Source organism: Ananas comosus, unplaced genomic scaffold, assembly GCF_001540865.1.
Source record: "Ananas comosus cultivar F153 unplaced genomic scaffold, ASM154086v1, whole genome shotgun sequence".
Classification (NCBI taxonomy): domain Eukaryota; kingdom Viridiplantae; phylum Streptophyta; class Magnoliopsida; order Poales; family Bromeliaceae; genus Ananas; species Ananas comosus.
In genome coordinates, this window is record NW_017891008.1 from 1 (window position 1) to 11,455 (window position 11,455).

The 11,455-nt window shown below is 50.5% G+C and overlaps 1 protein-coding gene across 1 annotated transcript; it reads right to left on the reverse strand.

The window, feature by feature from the left end:
* Nucleotides 1–4,446: 4,446 nt before the first annotated feature.
* On the reverse strand, nt 4,447–7,055 carry LOC109704535 (circumsporozoite protein-like). Its single transcript, XM_020225279.1, has 3 exons — nt 6,872–7,055; nt 5,997–6,721; nt 4,447–4,908 (listed from the first exon to the last, which is right to left on the reverse strand). The coding sequence occupies exons 1-3, from the start codon at nt 7,053–7,055 to the stop codon at nt 4,447–4,449; spliced, it is 1,371 nt and encodes a 456-aa protein (XP_020080868.1).
* Between the last annotated feature and the right edge of the window lie 4,400 nt (nt 7,056–11,455).

Below are 11,455 nucleotides of genomic sequence, written 5' to 3' on the forward strand. Positions count from 1 at the left end.
AAACCGTAACCATGATTTTCCAGTGGGTACGGCAGAGCCACGAAGGCAAGTCGTAATCACCGGAAACCAAAGGAGATAGATAAACAAGTATATATCTGTAAGCTGATATGAAATAGAACTACAGTAGCTACAACAGATAAATAGGAAGCAATAAATAAACCTGCTACTGTATAGAAAATAATGCAAAGGATGCCTCAATGTACTGAACCAGAAACTGTACCCAATCTGTGCCTGCTGTATCGGTCCGCAGACCTCAAGCGCTGCCTGTCACTAACTGCACCGACCTGATCCATCCGCCCCGCAGGATGACCTATCCGGATAAGTACACCTCCGATCGGTGGCCAAACCGATCCGGTGTCATGAATACCCCCAAGTGCCGTGACTAAGTCATGCCGGTATGCTCAAACAAAACAAACCCGGCTAAAGCCGGTGCCTAGGCCGAAGCCAACAACGAGGGCGTACAATGCCAAACTGAAATAGAACTTAGGGCGTACAACGCCGAACCTCGATCAACCAGATAGAAACACACGACAAGAGAGTCGATGTGTTGCCTGGACCCAAGGTCCACAGAGATACTGAAATACGAATGCAGCCTGCTCTACATGTCTATCCACAACTATACAATGCAATCAAGGGGTGCGATAACCAAACGATAACAAGCAATGACATGTAGAGTCTAAATACAGGAATAGAAAAACAGGAGAAGGAAGTGAAACGCTCTCACCGACTACCAGCTCGAAGCACCCACCTGTCACTGTCGCGTCGGAACACTGGGTACGCACAGAGTCTACCGGACCTAAGAAGATCCACCAAGTCAGTATCCAAACCACTAACCCAAAGCACGAGACTCACAAACCCCCACACAAGATCCCCGTAATCGAAAACCGATTACCGTAACTCACCGGAAGTCCCGAAAACCACACCGGGACGTTGTCGGGATCCACTAAGTGTCCCGAACTCACCGACTCGTGTCGCGAGTCACCCGCTGCCCCAAAGCACTCCAATTTGGATGCCTTGGCAGCGAACACAAGGTCACACAACAATACGATCATCGCCGGATAATCGTACGAATCCGGGTTCCCGGAAGTGTCTATTTCGACACCGGAACCCTCCGTCGCTCACCTATCATCATCGAACCCACAAAATGACGATGGTGACCAGCCAACAAGGCTCAGCGACAAAACACGAAGCAACCAAACACCGTCGGAAAGAATCCGAACCGAAACCGCGTTCTTTCGGCGAATTTCGCCGAAAAACGCACCGAAATCGACCTACCGATTTCCGCGAAAGCTAACGGACCATGGACAATCAGTCCAGCGGTCATTACAAACTCCCACACACTGCCCACAGTAGCCACGCAAAGCACAAATGCATAAAAGACCCTCTAATTACATAAAATATCATCATTTTATGTAATTTGAGCGATCAAGCGGCTCGTTCACGCAAACCGAGGACTTTCGAAGTCCGCAGAGACACGTACTGACAGGTCTCGACGTACCGGAGTCCGTGCTCACGATCCGGAGCACAGCGGCTCGCTGTGGGAAGCGCGGGAGCAACCCGAAGGTTCAGCGAATAGCGCGCAGTCAGGGAAGATCGCGCCGAACAGAACTAACCGGACACTTCTGATCCAAGGGAAGGTGAGCATTGTGATCAGCACTGACCAGCGGTCACCGTGCTCACCTCCGGAGGCATCGGAACAGCCTCGGATCGCCGGAAAAACAAGCACAAACCCGAAACAGCAGCCAAAAAGGCTGAAACGGAGCGACATCGCCAAAACAGCGGAACGGGGCCTTCCCGACAGAAACCAAGGTGAGCACGATGATCAGCAACTTGCCAGGATCATCGTGCTCCCTTCCGTAGAGATCGGGGAAGCTCGGGAAGCCCAGAACAAGAAACCCACTCAAATAAGCCCTATTTCGGGCTTGGCCGGAGCAACCTTGCTCCGGCCGGCCTCCGGCGGCACGGCGGCGCGCGCGGGGCCCTGAGTCGGGTGAGGGGGAGGTGAGGAACACCGTGCTCACCTCAGTTGGCGGCTGGAAGCGGCGGCGGCGGCGGCGGAGCAAACCGAGCCCGCACGAGATCGGGCTCGGGTTCCAGGAGTTGCTGCGGCCACGGCGGCGGCCGGGGAGCTCCGGGACGGCGGAGGAAGGTTACAGGAGGCCGGAGGGGTGCCAGGAGTGCGGCCTCGAGCGGCGGCGGCGCGGGGAAGAAGACCCGAGCTCGGCTCGGGCCGAGCTTGCCCAAGGAACCCGCCAGGCGGCTGCAGCGCGGCGGCGGCGTTCGGCGACGGCGGCTGGCGGCGGGGAAGGACACCGGGGCTCCGGGAAGTCGGCCGAGGTGGTCCACGCTGGCGGCGGCGCAGAGAAAAGGGCCGCAGGCTTGCCTCGGCCTAGGCTCGGGTTGGGGAGCTGCAGGCTGCAGCAGCGGCGCGAGTAGGCGGCGGCGGTCGACGGGGAGGCTCGCCGGAGCACGGGGCGACGCCGGTGAAGGGCCGGGAGACGACTGCAGCCTCGGCCTGGCTCCAACCCGAGAGAAAGAGAGGGATAGATGGAGAGAAAGAGAGATGGAGAGGGAGGAGAAAGGTGGCTGCCGCGGTGGCTGGCCGGCCGGGGCTCAGTCGGCGGCGGCCGGGGGTGGTGCAGCAAGGACAGGGGGCAGGGTGAAGGTGGCTGGGGGCGCAGGGAGAACTAGGGTTAGGGTTTCCAATGCAAAACCCTAGAATACCCTATATATATATGGTGCAAAAATGCGTAAAAGCCCCTCAAACTTCAGTATTTGATACTGAGTCCCTTACAGCGTGTGTAAAACGCGCGAACACCCCTCCACATGTGATCTCACGCGAAACGGTACATAAAATATCGCAACTTTCGCGAAAATACCGTTTTGCTAACACCGACCTCTCCTCGATCAACGCGCGATCTCCGCAGATCCGTCCGTCAGATTTGCGAACGGATTGCACCGGTGCGATCAGCACCTCGGAGACAACAAAGCTACCATTTCGTTTCGTCTAGATCGACCACGGATTCACGACAAAATCGATCCTTCTTCGAATAGAAGGAAACACACACATAAATACATATAAAACATGTATTTTTGGATTTTCTCGAAATCCGTGCATCAAACTCAAAATCCGTCAGCGTCATTAGTTCCAGAACAGCTGAACCGATCGAAACGAGCTGTTGGACTGCTATGAACAGAGTCCGGTACGAGCCAGAAGCCAACTTCTCACCGCGGCTTCTCCGGAAAATCGAGTTACTATTCACTTTAAGTGAAACTTGGAAATCGCGTAGAATTTCCGTTTTAACTCGTTTTCGCCCGAAACTTGACGAGTGCTTTTGTAATTAAATTACACACAAAAACATCGTCAACTGAGAGTTTAGCTACACTGCAAAAATCTCAGTCCTTACAACCAATGGCACTGACGGATTTTAGATCTGATGCACGGTTTTCGAGAAAATCTGAAAATACATGTTTCTTATGTAATTGTGCATCATTTTGGCCTTTTGGAGAGATAATGGATTTCGTCGTGAATCGGAGATCAAATCGGACGAAACGAAATGCTAGATTCGATGCCTCGACATGCTGAACGCGTTGGCGTGATCCGATCGGAAATCCGATGGACGGATCTTTGGGAATTGCAATAAGTTCGCTAAGGGGTCGAGAGTGGAAAATCGGGAAATTCGCAAAAGTCGTAATATTTTATGTACCGAATCGCGCGAGATCGATTGTGGAGGTGCAAAAGCGCGAGAGTTACCCATTGTGAAGGACTAGGGTTGAAATTTGTAGTTCGGTGGACTTTTGTGCAAAATTGCACTTTGTATACAATGTGCATCTAGGGTTTCTATGCACGAAACCCTAGATCTACTCAACCCAGCGCCCAGCTATGCCCTAGCCGCCGTCTGCAGGTCCATGCCCTAGCAGGGCGCGCGCCCCGGCCGCCGGCGAGCTTCCCCGGCCGCCGGAAACCAGGATCGGCCTCTCCTCTACCATCATCTCGACCTAGCCACTATCTTCTTTGGTCTTTGAGCTCGAGGGGTGATCATCCACGTCGAGACTGCACCCTCTGGCCGAGACCCTTCTCCAGCATCATCGCCGCCGGCCGCCGCCGTCCCGGCCGCCCCAGAGCGCCGCCACCGCCGCCCTGGCAGGATGCGGCGAACCTGGACAGATCTGGCCGAGGTTGTGAGATCTCCTCCTCCTCGCCCTGCTGCCGCTCGGGATTGGATGAACCACCCTTCTCGATCTCCCCGGCGCCGTCCCTGCCAGCCGTCGCCATCCGCACGCGCCGCCGGCGCCGNCCCACCTTGGCCGAGAGCAGGTAGAGAGGCTCCACCACCGATGGAAGGAAGCCCCGGGCCGCGATCTACCTCCAGCACGTTCTTCCCCCGGCTTAGGCCATCCCCGGACGTCGCCGGTGCCGCCTGAGGGAGCTGCGGCCAGCCCGGGTCAGCCCAGACCGAGTCGGGCCAACCTCGAGTTTCGGGCGCCGCCACCACCTTCCTTCGGTCGTGCCACCTCCCAGCCGACCCCGGTGACCTCCGGCGTGCTTCCCCCGTCGTCCCCGCACGCCGCCGGCCGCCGCTGGGAGCTCCTGCACCCGCCCAGACCGGTGCGAGCCAACCTTGGAGCCGCGCCGCCCACGAGCACCGCCGCCGCCCACCGTAGGGTGCACGGCCTTCCCCTCGGCCTCCGGCGCCGATCGGTCGCCGTCCCGAGCTCCTCCGACCGCCGCCTCGCCGCCGGCGCCCTTGAACCCGAGAGGAGCTGTGCGGGCTTGATCTCCGCCGCCGCACCACCGGCTGTCGCCCGCCGCCGGCCAGCACCACCTCCGAACCCCATGGACCGACTGCTCCCGTCCCCGGTCGGAGCGCTCGCTGTCCGGCCGCCGGCGGCCAGCCCTAGCTCCCACTGCTCTGGTAAGTGGTTGTTTCATGCTCCAGCACTGTAGTTAAGTTTTCCGGTCACCTTTCCGGTGATCCGATGACTCCCCGACACCCCGGGAGGTGAGCACGATGATCGTGGGCTCGTGCTGAACACGATGCTCACCTCCGTTTGGGTTAATGGTGCCCGGGTTAGTGAGTTAAGGGCAATCTTTGCACTGTGCGTGCTGTTTCGCTGAATTCCGCGTCGCTCGTGCGGGCGTCGCAGTGGCCGGCAGTGCTCCGGAAGGTGAGCACGGCCTCTGGCATGCTGAAATCTATCAGCGAGAGCGATGTTTGTCCTAATCGACCCCTGGTTTGCGTGTACGATCCAGAAATGCCATGAAATCACATAAAATAATGTGATGTCATGTGTCGTTAGGGGCTTTTATGCCGTTTGCTTCATCGTAGCTGCTGTTGGCAGCGAGTTAGGGCTAATGATAACCTCTGGACTGATCGTCCAAGGCCCCAAGCCTTTGCAAGTGTCGGAAAGAGATTTTCGGCTCATTTCTCGGCGAAATCCGCCGACGAAACGCGGGATCGGTTCGGATTCCTTCCGACAGTGCTTCGTGAGTTATTGTGTAGTCGCTGAGCCTTGTTGGCTGGTCACTCACGTCATTTCGAGAGTTCAGAAATGACGGGTGAGCGACGATGGGTTCCGGTGTCGAAATAGACACTTCCAGGAACCCGGATCCCAACAATTATCCACCAATAGTTGTTTGGTTGTGTATCCTTGTGTTTGCTGCCATGTCACACTAAAATAAGTGTTTAGTGGCAGCGAATGACTCGTGGCATGAGTTGGTGCCTTCCGAGATAGTTAATGGGTCCCGGCGGAGTCCCGGTGCGATTTTCGGGACTTCCGGCGAGTTACGGTAATCGGTATTGGGAAACCGATTTCTGTGGGATTGTTTGTGGGTTATGCTTTTAGGGTTTCTTAGCTGTGGGTTAGACACTAACCCCGTGGACCCTCCTTAGGTCCTGTTGACATTCTTTTGCAGTCAGGAGACAGGCGCGACAGTTGTACAGGTGGGTACTTCGATCCGACGTTNGGGGTGACCATCCACGTCGAGACTGCACCCTCTGGCCGAGACCCTTCTCCAGCATCATCGCCGCCGGCCGCCGCCGTCCCGGCCGCCCCAGAGCGCCGCCACCGCCGCCCTGGCAGGATGCGGCGAACCTGGACAGATCTGGCCGAGGTTGTGAGATCTCCTCCTCCTCGCCCTGCTGCCGCTCGGGATTGGATGAACCACCCTTCTCGATCTCCCCGGCGCCGTCCCTGCCAGCCGTCGCCATCCGCACGCGTTGCCGGCGCCGTCGGGACCATCTGCGGCAATCTGCTGCAGCTCGGGCCGAGCTCGAGTCAGCTCGTGGCCGCGAGCTGCAGCCTCCTGTCGGCGACCTCACGCGCGTGTTTCCCGACGTCCCCGACCACCGCCGGCCGCCGCCCGAAGCTCCTGCAGCCGCCCAGACTTGGTGCGGGCCGAGGCTGGGCTTCCCTCCAATCTGCGTGTCGCCGCCGCCCACAGCGGGGAGCACCACCCTTCCCACGGCCTCCGGCGACGGATCGCCGTCGCCCCGACCTCCTCCGGCCGCCGCCGTGCCACCGGGAAGCGTTGAACCCGAGAGCCACTTGGAGGAATTGATCTCTTCCGCCGTGCCACCGGCCGCCTCGCGCCGCCGGCCAGCAGGTTCCCCAGACCCCTTGGACCATCTGCTCCCACCTCCGGCCGAAGCGCTCGCCGTCCGGCCGCCGGCGGCCAGCCCTAGCTCTGCCTTGGCCGGTGAGCATTGTTGTTGCTGTCCTGCACATGATTTCCTGTTCTAGTCACTGTTCCGGCGACCCGAGGCTGTTCCGATGCCTCCGGGGGTGAGCACGGAGATAGTCTGTCAGTCCTGATCACAGTGCTCACCTCAATTAGGGTCAGCGAGCCCCTGGTTAGCGAGATAAGCACGTTTTTCATGCTGTGCGCACTGTTCGCAGATTTTCGCGTCACTCCCGCGATCTCCGCAGTGGCCGAAATTGCTCTGAAAGGTGAGCACGGCCTCCGGCACGTTGAAAGCTGTCAATGGGTATATTGGCTCGGCTGATTCACTTCTGGTTTGTCCAGACGAACCATAAAAGCGCCGAAATCGCATGAAATAATGCGATTTCGGGTATTCGAAAGGGCTTTTATGCAATTCCGGTTGTTGCGGCTGCTGTTGGCAGCATGGGTAGGCTGTGGGTGATCTCTAGACTGATTGTCCAAGGCCCCGGACCTTTGCGAAGATCGGAAATGTATTTTCGGTGCGTTTGTCGGCAAAATCCGCCGATAGAACGCGGTTTTGGTTCGGAATTATTCGTACGGAGTGCTTTGATCTATGTTAGATCGTTCTGACGTTGCTTCCTACTTTGTTCATTTCGGAGCTCAGAATGACTGTGGAGCGACGAGCGGTTCCTGGTTGTTCGAAATAGACACTTTTATTACCGGATTCCAACAAATTACACCAATAGTTGTTTGTTGTGTATCCTTGGTTTGCCTGCCATGTCAACTTAAAAATAATGTTCCAGCATGACTCGTGGCCATGATTTGTGCTTCCGAGATTAGTTAATGGCGTCCCGGCGGAGCCCTCTCTCCGGGTGCGAATATTTTTTCTGTATCTGTAATCGGTATGCGGAAACATTCTTTGATGTTGTGTTTATGCTTTTAGCCGTTTCTTAAGGTGGTTAACATAACCCCTGACTCCTCCTATTTCTGAATTTGCTTTAGTCAGGGATTACAGCGCGAACAGGTTGTACTATGGTGCCGAAAATCATTCCGAACTGTTGGTAAACAGGTGGTGACGCCCTCGGGTTGATGTCTTACCCTTGCTCTTTGTATATCCCATGCTTTATATTATATGTTACTTGTGTACCTCTATTGTTTACATTACACCACTGTTTATTATACTTACTCAGATGTTTCCAGCCTTATCATTATTTAGGAGTATATGTTCTATATGTATTTGATACAATGTTTCTGTTTGCCTTACTTGCTATTCTGCATACCCGTCTTCATATTTATAGTAAGAAAGCGATTCATGCTGATTATCTGTGAATTACGATCTATATTCGCGATTCTAGTATTTAGTATGTACCTATCGCGCTGATTTCTCGACATTGTGATCGGAGTACGTCGAGGGCTATACCCTGAGGGTGGATTGTCTGGTAGTTACGTGCGACGGATAATATACTTATCAGATCTATCTTTGACATGATTGTCGAGGTTTATATCTGTATTGTGACGTGATTGGTCGAGTTTCATACCTAGATTGATCTGAGTGTACAAAATCTTTATTTCTTGAGCAAGTATTTGCATAGTGCTTTGAGAGGATGTCGATGTAGTCCCATCCTAGTTACCGTATGGTCGGTTCTGTGCTTCTTACTAGTGACGACCTATCGTCGATGGCCCTGGGGGACATTTCGAGCTGAGTAGCCTTTCGGTTTTTTTATATGAGTATTTCAGTGATCGCCCGTTTATTTCTGTGCGTTCGCATTTGCATGACACCGTTGAGGGTCCACCAAAATGGTCTTTTCAGAAAAGTGATTTTTGAATGGTGGACATACCGTGACCCCTAGAGATGTTATATCACTGAGAGTAGTAGTGGCACTGCTTTCGACCGTCTGCGGTCTGACCAATAGAGAATTGGCTTCAGATGCTGTACTTTGGACTTCTGACCGAAGTTGACGAATATGTCTTATTAGTTACATGTCGTTCATGCCATACTTACATTTCTTACTTTATATGTCTTGCTGCTATAAGTAGATATCGTATGCCTCGTTCCATTAAAACTACATAGATCGGTAGCCTTATGCAGTCCAGTTCTTACTTTTTCAGTATTGCTTACTTATTAGTAATCTGCTCGTACTATACATCTCTTTGTTTACAATATGTTCCTACTATATTTCACTGAACCCGTGTTGTTGTAATACTTCTCCTTGATCCGAGGTACTCCTCGCCTTTCGGCTGCGGTACCCCTAGGAGGTAAGATGCAACTATTTACATGTTCTCACCTCCCCCACCATTTTTCAGGTATCGCGGGCGATGAGTAGTGGGACGAGACGTGAGGTATGTGTGTAGCGGTCGATAGAGCTTCCGACCCAGGTTATTTCGGTTTAGTTATTATCCTTAGTATTTCTGTTGATATATAGCTTAGATAGCTTATATGGTTCAGTATTTATTTACATTTGAAAATGTGGATTTCTGGATTTTTGTAAATTAAAAGATTTTCTACCCCTCGTGGTAGCGTTTTTAAAGAATAAAGGTTTCCGTGTAGGAAACAGCTTTCAAAAGGTTTTCTGTGATTTTATATCGTAGTATTTCAAAACCTGCTTCTGTGGATGGAAACATTTTAACTGATAGATGTGGATTTATGTTTAAATATTTAATGCATAAATGTGAATCTGTGGTGAATAGTGTATGAATATATATAACGGTTGGTTATTTGTATATTCATTTGTTGTGGTTGTGCCTGGGTGACTTCTTGTACTTGTGCGACGCCGTGCAAATATAGGGGAGACTCTGTCCGTGTGAACAGTGGATTCCCTGTGTTTGTGGCGGATCTTGCATACTCTGGGGTCAGGCTTTTTTAAAAAAAAAAAAAAAAATTCAGACGTTTTTCCGCTATGTTTTAAACTAAAAGGACCCCGGGGCGTGACAGAGCGAGTGCGTGAGTAGCCAACGGCAAGCGAGGGCGTGGGTAGCCGACGGCGAGCGAAGGCGTGAGGAGCCGACGGCGAGCGAGCGTGTGAGGAGCCGACGGCGAGCGAGCGCGTGAGGTGTTGGGAGAGGAATCCCTATGGTCACTCAAGAGACATTAGAGGATTTGGGGCTAATTTGGGAGCTAGGTTACTTTGTCCCAAAAGGATGCGGGACTGGGAGATTTTAGATTTTTTTTTTTTTTTTTTTTAACAATTAGGATGCATTTTGGGCCCGCCAAAATTCTTTTTAGGCCTGCCAAATTTTTTTGTTGAGTATTAACGACCGGGCCAGATGACTAATAACGACGAAATAAATCTTTCGTCGCTAATTATTCGTTACCAAATAATATTCTATTAAGGTATATTAAATTTTCTCTTTTTAGCGACCATATGTAGCGCCCGTCGTTAAAAATTGGTCGATGAAAACTCAATTTGCTGTAGTGTCTATTCAAATTGAATAACCAAACTAAACTAGCGGTCGTGGAGGTGAACTCTTTTCCTATGATCGAGGGTGATTGGATTTGTCTATGTGCTATTTTGTTTTTTGATTTGTCTAGTTTTTGACTGGGTCACCATTACTTTTACCAATTATTTGTTTGATCTATATAATCTTCTATAATTATGAGCTTCCTTTATTTTATAGGCTGATTTTACAACTTGATTAGTACTGCAATGGATAAAAGTTGGATAAAAAAGAGTAGATGGACATATGAATATAGGCGAGTCTCTTATGCATTGCATTTAATTATCATTTTCTGATGTAGGTATTTTGATTTCTTTTTTTTCTCAAATTTTTTGGATCAATTTTGCGATGAGACGAATTAATTTGAATTGTGCTCTAGTTGGTTTGTAAACTATAGTGAAAATTGTTTATTTTGGTGATTTTGCAGTGTTTCTTGAGCACTGTAGAAGAGAAAGCTAAATGGATCTTCGAGAAATTGAAAGGTTCGAATCTCTTCTTAGGATTCATCTTGGTTGTCAATGGCTTTAGTAGTTTGTAGGGGATGAAAGAATTTAGAGCTTACCCTTGTTTCTTTTGTTTTCTTTTTTACTCACAAATTCTATTATTGGATATGCTTACTATTAGTAGTAGTATTATATATTATCGTTGTTGTTGTTTAGCTTGCGATGCACCCCTGTGCGTAAATGGAATAACATCTTCTTTGAAAAAAAAAAGAAAAAAAAAACGAAGAACTGAATTATGTTACTGCCAAACATTCGTTTTCATTGTAGATGTATAGACTATAAGCAATCCATCATTTGCACAAACACTCCATACCTCTAGCAAAAAGGCAGAATAATGGTAACAGGATTAAGTTCATAATGTTATTTATTTATTTATTTATTCTCATCTGTCTGGTACTTTTGCTATAACGTTTGAGTTATTATCTCAATGCCATTCAAAATGTGCACCAATGTTACAATTTCCGTAAGGATGTGAATGATTGGTGATTGGTTGGCATCACATTGTATTCATGAATTCCATAGCTAGTTGGTCCCCTACGTTTCGTAAAGCTTCCATTTGTTCTCTGAATTTTTTGTTTCTTATCTTATTAGTCAAGTAACTAAAGTCTTGTTACAGTTCCTCCTTTATATGCAAATTATATTTTTTTTGGGTCTGTTTTTTGTTCCCAAATTTATAGATCATTCACATATCTATTGATTATCCTTTATTATGTATTCCTTCTTAACTTAATGTTTGTTTGTAAAAGCAGCTATTGGTCATGTTAACGTCTAAAATGATGTAAAAAATTGATCAATTTGGTATATGTTGGTAACTCACAAGTGTGAAATGGGAATAACCAAGAAATGGGGATAA

Coding starts and splice junctions, on each gene's coding strand:
- LOC109704535 (XM_020225279.1), bottom strand. CDS start 7,055: ATGCGATTTCGGCGCTTTTATGGTTCGTCTGGACAAACCAGAAGTGAA. Junction 6,722..6,871: donor GTGCGCACAGCATGAAAAAC/GTGCTTATCTCG, acceptor AATCATGTGCAG/GACAGCAACAACAATGCTCA. Junction 4,909..5,996: donor AGAAGGGTCTCGGCCAGAGG/GTGCAGTCTCGA, acceptor TTACCAGAGCAG/TGGGAGCTAGGGCTGGCCGC.